Raw genomic sequence first — 16,967 nt, forward strand, 5'->3', positions numbered from 1 at the left:
ACGCTACATGAGTTCCTTCAAGGCCGACCAAGAGCTATGGAAAGTATCGCCATCGGCTCAGCCGAGACAGCTAAGGCAGATAGCACTCCTCCACGTCTACAGCCAAAAAAGACGACTTCTCAAATACACGCGACAGCTGCCTCTCGTCCAACTCAGATGTCGTCGCGAAAGGTCCATAGCACAGCTCCAATCCAATCCACAACCGCGGTATGGTACACAGATGCTGGATATCGTAGCTCGTACTATAAGAGGGACCACTATAGCGCCTCTTACAACGAGATTAAGGCGTTGTCGCCTTCCGCGCGAAAAGGAATGGTCCAGAAGTTGCTTGCGCAAACCCAGCATCAGAGTATGTCATACTTCTCGCACCTGCGGTACGTGCCAGAAGAAGCGCAACACTCTCCTGCATTTAGGCCGACGACGGGGTCCAGCTGAGCCGCGTTCTGCTCCCCAACCAGCTACTGTGCTGCCCCTGTCAGAGGCTGCACCTGCTCGGCCCCGTGGAGTGCCAGAGGCGACGGCGAAGTTCATCGCACGCTCTAGTTGATCCACTCAGCAGAGCGCATCGAAGTCGTAGTTCATTCTCTGGGTCGGCTAACGGCGACGCTTTCGACTTTGTCAACTGAGGCTAGCAGATCCAAACTTTTCAGGCCCTGCTCCAATGGTTTGCTCATCGGCGCTGATGTCTTTGGCGGCATAGTCAAGTCCAATGTCATCAAACAGGGAGCAGATGCTGCGGTTGCTCAGCTCACTAGGATTCGACTGGATCGTATTCGGCTCGACTGGCCCAGCTTCAGCTCCGACGTGATTAGCGCATGATCTGGCTGCCAGAGATGTCTCGAACGTTCGGCTCGAAGAACTGCCTGCAGAGGTCTAGCTCCAGTAGGAAGTTCCTGGACGTATCGACTTGAACCTCTCGGCCAAAAAGGGGAGAGGGTAACCCTTCCCACGAAACATTATTCAAAAAGGCTTGAAATATTTTTGTTAACAAAAATTATAAAAGAAGTAGTGATTTCTATTAAATTTATTAATAATCTAACAAGTCCACCGCAGTTATTATTTGTGGCCCCATTTTTCTAATTCTTTTTGCAGGCTTTGCCTTTCAATGTAAATAAATTGAAAGGGAAACTTTCCCTATTATGGGTGACTCAGCTGAGAGAAATTAATTGTTACAAAATTCCTGGAGGCCAAGGTCACAACTTCCATCATATGATCGCAAATACATTATCCACTACTGGAAATGGACGTTTTTGATAAAACTTTTCTTCTTCTAAAAGTATTGCTAGGAAGGCACATCCATACACCTCGAGCTCCTCGAATGGACTAATCACCGAAACAAAATTCCCAGAATTTAAAATAAAAATGTTTTCTCAAATATAAAAATAAAAATGCTATGAAATATAATGTCAGGTTATATATTCGTAGAATAAGAATTTCTCGATCACGTGTAAGATGAAAAATTTTTTCGTTCATATGAATCCATTTAAAAACAAGTCCATCATGCTATTTAATGAATTAATTATAGCTTTTTTAGTCATAAATTAGTAATTCCTTCTTACAGTCCATTTTATCAAGCTGCATCTGATCCTTTCACACATGCACTCTACAGAATCCCGTGAACGCAGCAACTGACTCTCTGGATGCCACAAGAGCTTGTGCTGCCTGGGGTCGTTGAAGATTCCCAATTATTTCCGTAATGAATTCTCGCTGTGGTGCATGTATCGGACACTACATAATAAGATGTTGAACAGTGTTTTCGTTTTGCAGGTCCTTGAATCAGCCAGATAGCGGACTGAAAGCTACAATCGAACTGCCCATGTACCATAACGACCTGCGAAATCCAGTGATCGCATATGACCCACGTGGCGTGCACCCGCGCGACGGTATTGGGGTAACATCAGGAGACGTTCCTACCGGTTGGATCCGTTTCAAACCTTCGCTTCCAGATACTTCGAATTGCTGTCCTTACGTCTTCAACAGTATCGATCGCGTATCCATCAGCATCTGCGCGAGTGTTCGCTGAATCTATCGCTACTTCCATTATTTTAAGCGAAATGTGTCTCTTGGCATGGTAGGGCGCTGATTTAACCTGCCATAGTAGCTCCACTGAAAGAACACTGGCCGCTGTGCAGAGTTCCTCGAATGAAGCCGTCCTAAACGATTTAGTCACTGTCAGCAGCGGGCTCCTCTCGGCGGCTCAAAGCTTTTGAAAGTCACGCGATGTGCACCGCTTCACCTACCCTTGAACTACGTACGCTATGACAGTCTCAAAACGTGTTTTCATCCAGACGTGTAGAAAAGGGCCATTCACACATATTAAAAAAATAACCAGATATATAATAGTACATTTTGATACCAGTGCAGAATCCGTTCGCACGTGTATCCGCGTCATACTCTTTGTTAGTGATGTTACGTTCAGCAAAACTTGTAAGCGAAAACTCTTTTCGTTTACAAGTTTTGACTTTTCGTTTACAAGTAAACGAAGCAGCCGTGCCAAAAGATATTGTTAAAATAATATCCTCACAATGCCGACACAAAAGTAACTTTTTGGAAACACGACAATTTGCACCTTGTCTTTAACATCTATAGATCTGCTCGATGCGAGATCTGGTGTGGAGAATATTTTTAGGGATGGCCGAGATAAAAGTGGATTACGGAAGGATGATGCAAGGGTTGAAAAATCACTGCATGTGCACGTCGATAAATTAAAGACACTTTTTTCATTGAAATAAATGTAAAATCGCACACCGTACAAATCGCGAAGAATGTCACAGTAAAAAAAGAGCCGATTGACTGACAACTAAACGCGTTATAATGAGAAATAAGAATGGTCGAAAAGTATGATAACGGAGTAACGAAAAAATAGAGATTCGCACAAGAAAGAAACCATGCTACCAAACAAAGTTCCGGAAGTGGACTGATAACGGTCACACGTCCAGAGACCGCAAATGCCCGAATTCCGGGGAACTAGAATTCACTGGAACCTTCAAGAAGGATCGTCGACCAGTCCAGGACGCGGTGCCTCAGGTGTGAAAATATTTGACCACCGATCTCCGGTGATAAGTCCCCTGTCTGCGTTGACAATAACCCCGCTCTGCAGTGCAAAAGAGTGAGTGCGGCCGAGGACTTCGGTGCAGAACCAAAATAACATTAAAGAGTCGATATATTTGTTCGTCGTTTCTCTACCGATTTTGCCAGAAAACTCGTAAAAAAGCTTTGAAAAAAGACTGTTTTCAACGTTAGGCTTTTTGCAATTACTCCGAAAATTTTAGTGAATATATTGAATCAATAGTTTCTTATACACAACAGGGGAGAGTTATATTTTCTCCCCGAAAGTACCCATGTTATTCTAGAACAGGCCTGCAAATGAAAACTTGTATTTTGCTCTCCGAAGAGTAGGAAGCAAACGAGTATTTTCACATTTCTCCCGCTCTTCAGATAGCAAAATACAATCTTCTCTTTGCAGGTGGGTTGACAAAGAGCCGGTGCTTCTGGGGCGAGAAAACAAGACGTTTCACCCTTAATGCACATTAAACGATTTTCGGCCCAATCGTAAAGCCTATAATTTTTTCGCGGCTTTGAAAACTTTCACCAATTTCTGTTCACTTATTTCATAGACAATCAGAACATACACAACCCTTCAAACAGTAATATATTATCTGATTTACCGTAACTCGAGGCTTTCGCGTTGGCTCTCCAATTTTGCAATAGTTGCCTCTGAATTTTTCAATGACTTCTGCAACTCGCTGATTCTCCGCTCCTTGGTAATGCCCACCTGTTTCAACTGCGCTTCCAAATTCTTAACAATCCCTTGAATATGAGATATTTTGATTTGACTTTCCTCCAACTTTCCCTCCAACTCCTTAATCCTCAATTTAGCTTTCTGCAATTGGTCGTTAACAGTGCTCTTTTTCTCTTGAAGTTCCCTCATCTTCTCAGCTTCACTGTTCAGCTTGGTCCGCAACTGATTGGCCACGTCGTTAACAGGTTTCTCCAGATGTTTGATTCGTATTCGACACGCTTCAATTTCGCTCCACAAAATAGATACTTTACTCATCACACTGCTCCTGAAATCATTCTCGTCTTCTTTTATCGCCTCTAGCTGTTTTACCAAGTTTTCACGAACCACCTCAAAATCCTTGAGCTCAGACATGGTTTCTGAATCTCGCGATGGATCTTTGGGACTCATCAAACGATGAAGAACTCGTGAGTATTGTATTAATGTATCTTGACAGACATCGATGAGATGTTTAGTAGCACCATCTAACTGCAGTTGAATAGTTGATATAAATTCTTTACTGACTGTGGAGCCCACTAAAAATGTCATGTCTCCACCTCCTCGGGACTCCAGGCTCTGGTCACAGAGCAACGGGATCGCATCGATTTTTCCGGAATCTTTACCTCCAGCTGCGATCAACTTCTTTCGGAGGTGAACCACATCTTCATACATCTCGATTGCATATTTCTAAAGACAATGTCAGACGGTTAGAATTGATTATTTTTGATTTTCAATAAGATATTCTTAAAATTTGAATGTGCATAAGTCGCTTAATTTTTGAATTCCATAATTTTGACTAGAAATTATGAGAAATTATGAAATTATTTTTTTATCCATGGAAATTGGTCCGACGCGAAATGTCAGTCGTGATGTTTTCCCCAGATTGATTTTTTTGTCTACCTTCATAAACAACCTTTCCCCAAAATTTTATTTCCACTTCGCTCTAATCGTCAAACCTCACTTCCTTTACAATTTGATGTTTTTATTGCTGAGGTGGTTGTCCTTCACACGTTTTCTCGACCTTTTGGACCTTTGGACCTCCTCTTCTTCCTCTCAATACAATTTCTCCAATGAAATCATTCCTTCTAATTTGTAAATACCCAATCGTTAGTCTGAATCTTTCCTTCCCTTTTTCCAATTTTCTTTAAACATTTCGACAGTTTCCCAATAGTTAGTTTGTGACAGGAGGTATTATTTTTCCCCTCGCGTCGGAGCGATTTCCCCACCCTCGGGAATCGCCCGAGATCACCGTAGGCTAAGTCCCAGGGATAAAAACACACCATCCGTCTTTACGACGACTCTTAGGGACCCTAGCCACCCTCAAAGGGCGCATGCGTTAAAATATCGATCGAACTGCCCTGCAACAGGTCGTTCGATCGGGACAACGATTACTCTTGCCCCGGTGTTACTCTTAATCATACTGTACACGTCCCGGTTCTACTTTTGTCTCGGTGTTACGTTTAAATACTTTTGTCTGGTTATTGCATTCGTACATTTGTTAATACGTTTGTAGTTTCTTAATTAATAATCTTGTTATATTGTGAAACTGTTCAAATTATTGTGTCACGTGCAGTCGATTTCCGAGGTGTAATAGGCGATTAAGTCATATTGTCGACAATAAAGTAAGTCTTGAGTTTATTACGCTTCTGCTTTATTTCTCTTTTCTCTCTCTTTCTAATCTATGCTGGGTCTTCCAACTCTCACACCCCGAGATTGCCGGGAAACGTTGTTGGCTTTCGACAAACCAACTGGCGCCCAATTAATTATTATTAAATTGTTTATTAAGTATTCCTTAAAGGTAAAATCTAGAGCCCTGACAGCCCTTGACCCAGGCCGCATCAGGTGAGGGTCTTTGGAATAATTGTTCGAAATAACGAATAAACCGTAAATTATTTAAAATAAAAAAGCGCTTGTCTCAAGTTAAAAATCGAAGTTCATCCAAAACAGGTCAAAGTATCATACCTCGCGGTTCCCTTTCGATCATTTATTACGTATTATCTTTGTACTAATAATAGTGAATGATTTTTTTATGTGTAGTTATGAATATAATTTCAGTAAATAGTGAGTTATATTTTAAATTCAATTCCAAAGACTTTTCGCCCTTCCAATAGTTCGCGTTTTATAAGCGTTTCACCCAGCGAACAGAAATGGCTGATATTGCTAACAAGTCAGCAATAAATGGAACACTTCCACAAAGAGAAAGGTATTCTACTAATAATGTTCTCGACATTCTATTACTACTAGAAACAGACTTCCCGGTCTTTAAAGTGATCTGTATAAACGGATGTGTGTATTGTTATGGATTACAGTGATTGTTGTGGACTGAGTTTCCTCTGCCATCCCCTAAATTAGCTGCACGTAAATTTGAAACATCGTTCCAAAAATTTCACGTTAGAATCGCAATTTTAACTCCCTTCTTCCAGACAGTCTTTGCCCTGCCAGAATAATACAGATTTTCAAAAGAAATAGAAAAACCATTATTTTTTATCGCTTCTCATTATTTATAAGTTTTGTCACACGTGCACACGTACTGTACGCAACAGGTCCCTCACGTCGTTGATGATGGGAAGGTGGTGGTGGCCTCATAATCCGCCAATGCCAATTAAACATTCATGCGCGACAGGTGCCTTGCGTCGCACCGCATGCGCCCTCGACGCGTAACGCATGCACCCATATCGCGTGACGCATGCGCCCTGCCCTTTCCGCGCAGGCGCCCTTACTCCTGGGAATCACCCAGTGACCTGGTTCCGGCTGGTCTTCCAGAACCTTCGGCTCCCCTCCTCGCCAAAGAGACCATCATTCGTACTGGCCATCACTCCCGATGAGCCTAAGGACATCTATCCGGTATCTGCCGACCCCTGCTGCTCTGGAGATCAACCATATCCCTCGCAGGAGCGCAGCGACGTGTCATCCGTCGTCCACCAGCCCCATAGAAACAAAAAAAAACATCTCCCTATAACCCCCGCTCTCCTCTCTTTCCGGATTCTCGCCACTGAACATGACCTCCCGTCTGGTGGAAGTCTCCAAAAACCCGCTAAACTGTCGAGGACACGTAACGGGTAAAATACCACGTTACAATATATAAGGTAAATGAATAATAGTATATTGTGTGTCAAGGGTGAAAAGTCACCTGCTTCCACTCAAGGTGCACACGCTCTTGTCCAGCACGCCGGCAATCAAAAGTTTATGTTTTGCTACCTGAAGAGAGGGAGGAAAGTGAGCACTTTTGATCGAAGGGCGGGATGTGCTGACTTCCGCTTTTCATTGACGGAAGTACACACATATCGTACAGGTATCGTGAAAAAATAGCCGATTGCCCATCAAGGACGGAAAATCCTGTTTTCCCGGTTCGCGGACATATGGTATTCTGGCCTCACAAAAAGAAAATGACAGTCACAAATAATTTACTTCTGTAAGGGATTAAACTTGTGGTTTAAGATAACTCGTTGTTAACATATTCGTCAGGAATGAATCACAGGTTTATGCCCATCATTTAATATATAAATGGATGAAACGATCTAGCTCGTTCAAATGCTCGTGAACCATTGTCTCAATATATTGCTCAGACCCTTGACATTGTCCGCAATATGTCTGATCGATAAATTTACGAAAATGATACACCAGTGGTATCAGTCGGAATTTTACAATAGGAATATCTTTCCCAGAGATACACTATTGCAAACTCATCTTTTTTCATGCTCTCCAGAGAACAAACTATGGACTGTCCGTCGCAGGCATCCTGAAAAGTAAAATTCTCATCGGGGCGGGAAAACATGACGTCTCGCCCTTGAGATACAATATACTACTTTCTCTTGAATCTGCTGTCGATACGCCATATTTTTACTGAGCTACAAAACTTTGAGGACATTAACAGTGCTTCAAAAATATGTTCTCTACGTCTCGTAAAACCCTGTGTTATTTCTGGGGGAAGAAAAAGACCACTTCTTGGGAGTGTTTGCAAAATGGGATGGAAACTCGGAATTTCTGCGAGATGTAATTTTATTCATTCGGAGTGAAATCATGGATTTCTCCAATTCTAGTCAATATCGGAGTAGGAGAAGTTCAATAAATTATTCAAGATCGATGTTAATTGGTTCCGAGGTATCTTCGTGCCTTAGTCTTTTGTTGGTATTATTATTGATTGAGAAACTTGAAATAAAATTCGAAATATACACAAAGGAGAAAGACTTTTGTAATCAATTTTGTTTGTTTTTTTTAGCAATAGCGAAAGACGTAAGCAAAATGTTGAGTTTTGTCATCCGCTGATTTTGTTGTTCCCTGACCACCCCCTAACCCCTCAGCACCGACAACCTACCTCTCTCTCCCCAAACTACACATTAAGTGACGGAGGACCTTTACCTTTTCCCGCAATCGACGTTAATTTTTCGAATCACGGAAAGTTTTTCGCGTTTTGAGAATTTTAGTTTTGGATTACGCACTCTGGTTTGGTGTTGTATACCGCCTCAACTATTTATACAAGTAATCAACGGTATTGTAACTAAGTATGACGACGTACTGACTTTTATTATCTAACAACCTAAGTACTTTGGTTCTTACCTATTTTAAAAAAGGGGACACTTAAGGGCTCTTAGCCTCGAAATACAATTTCCCTAATAAATCTCGTCCTTTTCCTTCCTCTCCCGTTTTTCTGAGAGAAAAAGGGAAGATGCCTTCTCCCAAAGATCTTAGAGTGTAGTTCACACCCACGAGTCGTAGCATTCACATCGCGAAACATTAGCAAGTCCTAGCCAAAGTGTCAAGTCACTCAAATATTCATACTGAAAAGTGAGGATATTTGGTAAGACTAGTGTATATTATAATAAGTGCTTGAGTTTATAAACAGTAGTTAGAGTGGCTCAACGCGTCATTCATTCAAAGGAATCCGTACACACATCTTCATCACCAAAACCCCCAGACTAGCCAAGTGAAAATCCGGTAGCTTGGCAGTTTTCGTGTCTTTGTAGTGAGACCATCAAAAGTTATGTGGAATGTTACAAACCCGATAAGTTGCAGCAAAAAGTTGCAAATAATTTTAAAACTAACGGCGGGAACAATCAGCACGAAGTTGTGCATATATCCGACTTGATTTCCCGATACTTGGAACAAAAGATCAACAAGACAAGACCCAACTTTTAAATTTGACGAATGTCTAAAGGGCAGTCCTGGTCAATGCCCGCATGCAGGTAGTGCGATGCTAATGTCGCATTATTCGGGTTGTGCTCATTACATTCCATGGATGACGTCGGGTTCAATGTTGGGGGAGGGAAGCATTTCTTTTGCGCCATTTCGTTGAATATGTTTCTTAACATTTAATGTTGAAAAATGGGATATTGTCAAACATGTGCAAATATATAATTTATATCATATATTTTGATACAATAATTATAATTGCCACGTATTCGGACCTACCAATACGTCGTCTTTGCTCCATACCCAGGGCTCGACCAATGACTGATGGAATCGACGAATTCGATCCGTTTCTCTTGCCATTCAGACATTGGTCAGCCATTCGACGGTGTCTTGTAAATACCGTAGTAAGCAGTACCGAATATTTGGACGTTGATTAGCAGACGCGCGGCGCCATTTGCACAATGGTGTTAAACGATTCAACGGATGTTTAAACTATTCTCAGCACCCTCATGGCGTCGCTTAAATATGATATTGAGCGGTTTCATAGTTTTTTTGAAAACCATCCAGTCCAAAACAATAAAATGTTTAACTTTGTAAGTTTTCTGTTGAGTATGACAGAACACAATCCTAGTGCAGAAAACCGTGAGACTGCTTAGCTCAGGGAATCTGAACTTTGACAGTTTTGAGAGAATCCACGAGAGCCAGAGGACGATTACGAAGAGCCCCGAGCAGGCCTCGGAGTCTTCATTTAGCCCAATACCTAATTCACATGGAACATTCAGTAACGCGCTATACCGACCCACTTGCGTATAATTGTAAACCTGAAACCGATAGAATATGATCATTCTGTGCAATACAAGAGTGTTTCTTAACATCAACCCTTTTCTGATCCGTCACGAGACACCCCTCGATACGACCCAGCTGAATAGCGTCCATTTTAATTTTAATTTTTCAAGATTAAGAAATGAAATTTGGCTTGATCGGGGAAAATTCCATTCTCGTTCGAATGGCGTTGGTTTCATTCCTTAATATTCATTAAAAAGGGAGATATAATTTTTTAATGACCGGAGGAACTTTGGTGTGCCGCTGCGCCGACATTCAATTGTTCGCTTTTCTCGTGGATTTTAATTACTATTTTTCAGATTAAGCGATGACCCTAAGCTTGATCAAGGAGAATTTAATTTTCCTTCGAATAGCATCGGTTTCATCCCTTAATATTCCATAGCGAGTGAAAAAAATTGGCTGAAGCGCATAAAAAAACATGAGTGTCGCAGAAGATAGCAATCCCCCATTCATACTGTCCCAACGACGCCAAGACTGCCCCTGTCGAGCTACGGACATCGACAACCCACCGAGCTATCAAAATCGACTGCTATTTTTACAAAAATTCCGTGCTATCATTTGTTAATTTTGTACTCCACATGCTCATTAGCCCACGTGGTTGTACAAAAATTACCATATGAACTGAGTATTGAATACAAAGGCTCCTCTTCGCACCACAATATTTCGTAAAAAATATTTTCTACCGAAAAAAATTTCAGGGAAAGGTTTTTGGGGAATTTTTCCCCAGGAAAATTCTCCGGGAGCCATACAATTAAGAATTTGACAGTTAAAAATTATATTACAATTAATTATTAACATGATCATAAAAACTAACTTGTTTCTCGACAAGATCCTTCTTCAATGTCACGTACTTATTTTTCTTCACATGAAGTTGATTCTCAAGCTGTCTTCTATGCATTCCAGAGAATGCGTTCAAGCCTTTGCTCGGCATTGCAGAATTAAAGCTTTTCGAAGCGACACGTTGACCGATATCTTTTCGAGTGTCTGCCACTGGGATTTTCAAAATTCTATCAGACTCAACCTGATGGATTGAAAATGATAAAGTAGGAAATTAAGGTACTGATGTAGCAAGTACAGTTGGGGAAAATTTCAAACGTAATAAAAACACAAAATTTCGATCGTATACCATTGAGCCCTTCTCCATCCTTGACGGACCGGTAAACGCGATAATTGTTATTTAATGAAAAATATCCAATATAATATTAAAGCATTGATATTTTCAAAGGGCTTCTAACCGTTTTTTTATATTTTCTGGAGAGTTGTTTTTTGTACCCAGCGAATACAACATTTTACTTTTTGATGGATTGAGAATAAAAAGGAGATACTTCTACCCTACAGATCCGAAGAGAATAATCTCTAGCCGGAAGTGCGATTTCCCCGTCGAGCTACAAGCGAGCGACCTGTATTTTCATTAATGTAACTTCTCATGGTTAGAAAGCTATTTTGCATTCCGTCGTAAATGCAAAGGAAGATTTCCCCCGAGGCGGTAGGGAAACATCACTTTATGTTTAACGAGTGGTGTGATATTGAAGATACTTCCGAGCTCCACGGTATGCTTAGTCCGGATATTGAAGCGTATTAATTAAATTAAAACTCAAAACGCGAAACGTCTTAACCAAATAACGAATATATTCAATGTATTATGAATTGTACAGTATACACGATAATTCAGTGGACTGTATGGAATGTTTCAGTGGTAAATTGTAACTAACTAAAAATGACAATGTCACAGTTTTTATTTGCTAATGAAATCTGGAGAGAAATGCTGTGATTGGCTCGGTACTGTGGAATTGGGGAATCTCACGGAGTGAAGAAGACGGAAATATTGGGACTCATAACATTCGAATCAGGTCAAGGTCCCCTTGGATGCTGGCGACGGACTGTGGGGATTAGGGATTTAGTATTTCCGTAGGATTAGCAATTTTCAATAGTTTGGAAATCGCTTTATGAAGACAGATGTGAAGGAAAAATATATCGTCTAGGGCAAATGGTGGAGAACTAAGTCGCGAATCAGATCATGGGGAATTACACGGGAATTATTTTTACAGCTGTACTACGAACAAAAATCAAGAAAGATTCAATCTATGTACACTTAAATCTCACGACTCAACAAATGGCCGAAAAAAAATATTCTAGCAGACGCAACAATCAACTTAAAATTTCGACACGAATTCCCAATCGACACTTCGAAATATGAATACTGGAAATTTTCAAATCGAAATTCGGAATTACGAATGAGAAACAACAAATTTTTATTTTACCCAGTCAAAATAACAGTGGTAGTCAGTAGACCTGTATAGGTTTACGATTGAAAAACCAATATAGGTACAGATCTGTATCCTGCGGTGTCTTTCACAACTACTATACGCAGACCCAGATTGGTTAATAAACTGGCTGAAAGAGGGATCCGTAGAGTGAGAACCTCGCGAATGACATGAATTGAGCGATGAGAGCTTCAGAGATTATTAGGGTAACATAATTGATTGATTAATTGGATGAATGATACTACCAATGCATAAATCTCGTAAAAGGGTTATGAGCAAAATCAAACTCCGTCTTTCTCCGCTAGGCGAAACTATTATCAAACGGAAACTGTTGGCAGGACGAAAAGTCTTGGGAATTAAATTAAAAACACAATTCACTATTCAATGAAAAGATATTTATAATTAAACATAAAAAATTCACTCACTAATATGAATACAAAAATAATCCTCAGTAAATGATCAGATAGGGAACCGCGAGGAATGACGATTTGAACTGTTCTCGATGAACTCGTATTTTTAACTAACTATTGAGAAACTGCCGAAATGTTTAAGGAAATTTGAATAAAGAAAAGGGATAGATTCAGGACTGATGATTGGGTATTTACAAATTAGAAGGAAAGATTTCATTGGAGAAAGTGTATTGAGAGGGAGAAGAGGAGGTCCAAAGGTCCAAAAGATCGGGGAAACGCGTGAAGGATAACCGCCTCAGCAATAAAACAGTAAACTGTAAAGGCAGAGAGGTTTGAGGATTAGAGCGAACTGGAAATAAAATTTTGGGGAAAGGTTGTTTACGAAGGTAGACAATACATAATTCTTCTGGGGAAATTACAAAAAAAAGAACTGTTTAGGAGAAAACATCATGACTGACATTGCACGTCGGAACAGTCTTGTTTTAACGAATTCCTACTTCACTAAGGGAGGACAGAATGAAACTGATTTTAGCATACAATGATTTTCTACAATAATGTGCGATATACCAGTTGATATCGCAAAAACCTACCCCACGAATGAGCCTAGTGGGCAAAAGTTCTCAGAATGTAATTGTTCAAAAGTCTGACAATCGAAGAAAATATTGATGCAAAATCTCAATTCGGGAATGGAGTGCGATTCCCGACTGTTTTAAAGCGGAAATTTTTTTCTCTCTGACTCCAATTTTCTTCGACTTATTTGATGCCTAGAGGAGGTTAGGTGGTGTTTCTGGTGACTTTGAAAATGAATTTGTTTTGTATCTGGTAGCTCAGTTGGTAAGAGTGCTCGGAAAAATCCTTATTTTGTGGTGCAATCACTATTATAATGAGATTAAAGAGTATATTCACTTACTCAGTAAACACAAACCAATTAGAGAAAAACAGAATATGTATTATTCTGTTCGTATACCAAACATATCATAAGTGTTTCAAAATACCATTCTACAACAACTACCAACGTAGACGTGCCGCGCAAGGCAGGCATCTGTCCGTTCGATGCTTCGTTTCATCGACGCGGCATCCCAACCTCCAAAGCGAAAACAACCAGAGTAAATAAATAATCATCGTAAATCACCAAATAAGTGATAACGAGGCAAATAACAAAGACATTGGTTGGGTCAACACAGGTACATCCGGTTGCCAGGGAAGTCCCGGCAACATGATCAGAGATCCGAATGAGTTAATCATGATTGGAAATACAGTGAAAACAGAATCACGAAACAGCTGGGGGAAGGATACTCATATTATACCGTCCATGACAAGCAGAATGCTGTGGGTGAAAATTTTTCGGGGTTGTCACGAGAGGCCTTTTCCTTAGAGTCGCAACAAAGACGGCTCTGTGCGCCTGGACCACTCGAGTTACCCCATAAACAAGCGTGAGGTTTCGGATACCTCTGACGACTTAGGGCCAGATTTTCGTCTAAATAAATGACGAATGCAGCGTTTTTCATGAGGAATACAGCGATGATGATCTCCATGACGAATTGGAGATCGAGTGAATTCGTCTAGCCACAAGTGCAAATGCACATCGGAGCCCATCTATATAGTATTCAAATTACACCTGTTCTTGATTTACCATAATTATTATTAAAACACCTCACTATAGTCCGAAGACAAGGATATTCACCAAAGACAAGTATTCCACGAACATTAACCTTTTTAGTGAAAGTTTTTACTGCAATCCCTAAAATGCCAAACAATAGTCACAAAAGGGGAGCACGAGGCCAAAAAAACAAGACCCCATAGGGTTCAGAACTTCCTCAATCAGTGAGATCACTGTCCCAGACAGCGACACCGAGCATAAAATTCAGGAGTCATACCAAAGGGAATCCTGATTGTAGAATCTTCTCCAAGCAAATAAAAGCTTAAAGACAATGATTCATCATAGCAACCCGAAACTCCTCACATAGTGCGAAGTGAACCCCCACCCCTCCACATACACAACACGTCCCCCAATGAATTAATTACAATAATAAAAAAGGAAAATTATGTACAAATTAATAGACAAAATCTACACGTAAAAAGTGTCGGAGTCTAAAACGTCCTGACAGCTAGAAAACTCTCATGAATTTAATATAATGATCTTGTATTTGATAATATTTCATCTTCTTAAATTAACTATTTGAACAATGTCCAGCGGGCCGTACGGAAAGTTGTGGTATTCGTAGAATTTATTATTCTAGTTTGGTTAGCAAATATTGAGTGATTAATAATTTTAGTTTATTATTGTCTTTAATTTTATTTGAATCCGAGAAGAGAAATAACATTTCAGCAATAACTGAATTTTAACTTAATCATCCATAAATCCAACTTGACATTTTTATATCTTTACTCATTTTTTTAGCCACCCAGAATGTAACGGTTGAATAAGACGTAAAAGACCCATGAACCATTCACAATCGCCTCACTGTTCCAAATTTCAGCTGTAATCATTGTTCCCTCAATTCTTTCATTTGAAAATCTCAAATTCACAAGAAACAAACAGAAAAAAACAGGTCAACCATAACTATCCAGAGTCATGTTCACTCCAAACGAAAACATATGGCCCTTTTTTGCCTGTTTTCCCAAATATCGGAATCAAGCGTCTTACCCATTTTTTTGCTTCGAACTCCGACACATTGCACTTAACTCCCACTTCAATTTGATGCACCAATAAGATGCACCAAAAGGACATTCAAGTTAGTCCACGCGCAATCGTCAAGGAAATAAGTCTTCCACCTCTTAATCAACCGAATCAACAGATGTAGAAGAGGTTGAATACAATATTAAGCCTTGTTTAATTAACAAATCGTGAGTGAATTTATGGTAAGTGAACCTTGAAAAAACCCAATCATTAATTGAATCACTCAGGTGAATAGGTAGCCTGGGAAGCCACTTGGTGGCAGCATCCAGCGAAATCACGCCAACTAAATGCCTCGATTTCTCAACATCGGACAGCGGCCTCATCCACGGAATGAGATGGGTAAAGCCCGACTAATGCGGCGTCAACATCGCACCACCTGAACACGGGCGTTGACCGCGATCGCACTTTCGACATTCGTCATCATAAAAAAAACAGTCTGCAAACACCAGTTCTGAGTTCTATGAAGGCTTTCTTATTTAAAAAACTCGCGGAGTTCAGTGAAAGGAATACGAAAGGGGTACGGTTCAGCCGTAGTGGTCTCCCTAGCAAGACAATCGGCCTCCTCATTCCCTTGGATACCAGAATAGGAGGAAACCCACATGAATTCAATGTCATATTTAGAAGTGTAATCGAAAAAAAGACCATAGTTTTTCTTGACTTTTAGGATGTTTATGTTGTTTTTGATCGATAGGCAGGGGGAAGACAGAGATTGCATGGTGGTTCTTCGAGCCGAATTTTTAGTGAATAAAATCAGTGTTGTTTCAAATCATAAGGAATTCTTTGGAAAACTCATTTCGTCAACTGAAAGAAAATAATAACAGGGACCTGAACATCACTCAAGTGAACATAACACAGTGCGTTCGAAACGTTACTCTAAGTGAACTCTTTATTATATACTTTCATTAAACATTAAAAAGTATATTTCGAGAGAAATTACTGCTCGACACTTCGTCAAGCGCGTTCGAAGTGAATATTATCGAACTTTAATTTACATAAGTGCAAGTGCGGGCTCTGAAGATAAGTGTCCAGTGCACCCAATTACACAAGGAGCGAAGCCGCAGTCACGGATTACCAGGAAGCTGAGATAGCCACATCACATCCACCTCCATCCGCCAATCCAGAGACAACTCAACAGTAAGCTCCTAATATTTCTGAATCGTCAGCCCTCATTTTTTCAAATTTCCTGAAATCCCTTTCGCTTTTTTCGATCACAATAGTTGAATTAACTGAATTCCGAAAAGCGAAACGTGCATCTCCGATTCAAACTCGCGGTCAAATTAAAGCGAGAATTACAAGATTTAATCATTTGAGAAATGCTGGACTTTGCGCAAGTAACGATACTGTCAATCGAACACTACCAAAAATCGAGGAGGGCATCGCGGATATACCAAATATTGAGTACGAACTCAAGATGTTTGACCCTGAGGGAGATCACAACGAAGAAGACGAAAACATCAGGTTTGACTATGACGATATGCTGGTGCTGATTAGAAAATTTAGAGATCCTCATCGCGAGTCAAGCTCCCGTATGAGAACATTCTTGCAATTCGGGATTACGTGCCATGGATTACCTCTCCGCACTGCCAAAGGCAGAGGTTAAAAGATTCGATGGGATACTGGAGAATTATCACCCTTATCGAGATTGGTTTTTGAAATTCATTCATGAACGTGAGGGCCTATGAGATTCCCAAAGACTGGATTTCCTCACGAGAACTTTAACGGGAGAACCTCATACGATGATTGACGCATTTAAAAGGACGGATGAGGATTATGCTGTGGCATGAAAATTATTGGAGTCCACATACAACATTGAGTATATTTTAATTTTCCGTCACTGCGATCTCCTTTATGACACCCCAGCG

At 40.4% G+C, this 16,967-nt stretch overlaps 2 protein-coding genes across 6 annotated transcripts in view; one reads left to right on the plus strand and one right to left on the minus strand.

Moving 5' to 3' along the window:
* Positions 1-3,823, plus strand: part of LOC135168433 (uncharacterized) — a 36,194-nt gene extending 32,371 nt beyond the window's left edge. For both annotated transcript variants that reach the window (XM_064132651.1, XM_064132744.1), the window contains one exon: positions 1,768-3,823. In XM_064132651.1, the coding sequence (XP_063988721.1) occupies positions 1,768-2,023 (256 nt within the window). In that variant the 3' untranslated portion in view covers positions 2,024-3,823. The remainder of the gene's footprint in view (positions 1-1,767) is intronic.
* LOC135168177 (myosin heavy chain, fast skeletal muscle-like) overlaps positions 1-16,967 on the minus strand; it is a 100,162-nt gene that overhangs the window by 30,371 nt on the left and 52,824 nt on the right. For 3 of the 4 annotated variants that reach the window (XM_064132399.1, XM_064132243.1, XM_064132158.1), the window contains exons 3-4: positions 10,566-10,772; positions 3,669-4,465 (exon numbers count right to left, since the gene is read on the minus strand). In XM_064132399.1, the coding sequence (XP_063988469.1) occupies positions 3,669-4,465; positions 10,566-10,772 (1,004 nt within the window). The remainder of the gene's footprint in view (positions 1-3,668; positions 4,466-10,565; positions 10,773-16,967) is intronic. The other variant, XM_064132319.1, reaches the window with a different exon arrangement.

This window comes from Diachasmimorpha longicaudata, chromosome 1, assembly GCF_034640455.1.
Source record: "Diachasmimorpha longicaudata isolate KC_UGA_2023 chromosome 1, iyDiaLong2, whole genome shotgun sequence".
Taxonomy (NCBI): domain Eukaryota; kingdom Metazoa; phylum Arthropoda; class Insecta; order Hymenoptera; family Braconidae; genus Diachasmimorpha; species Diachasmimorpha longicaudata.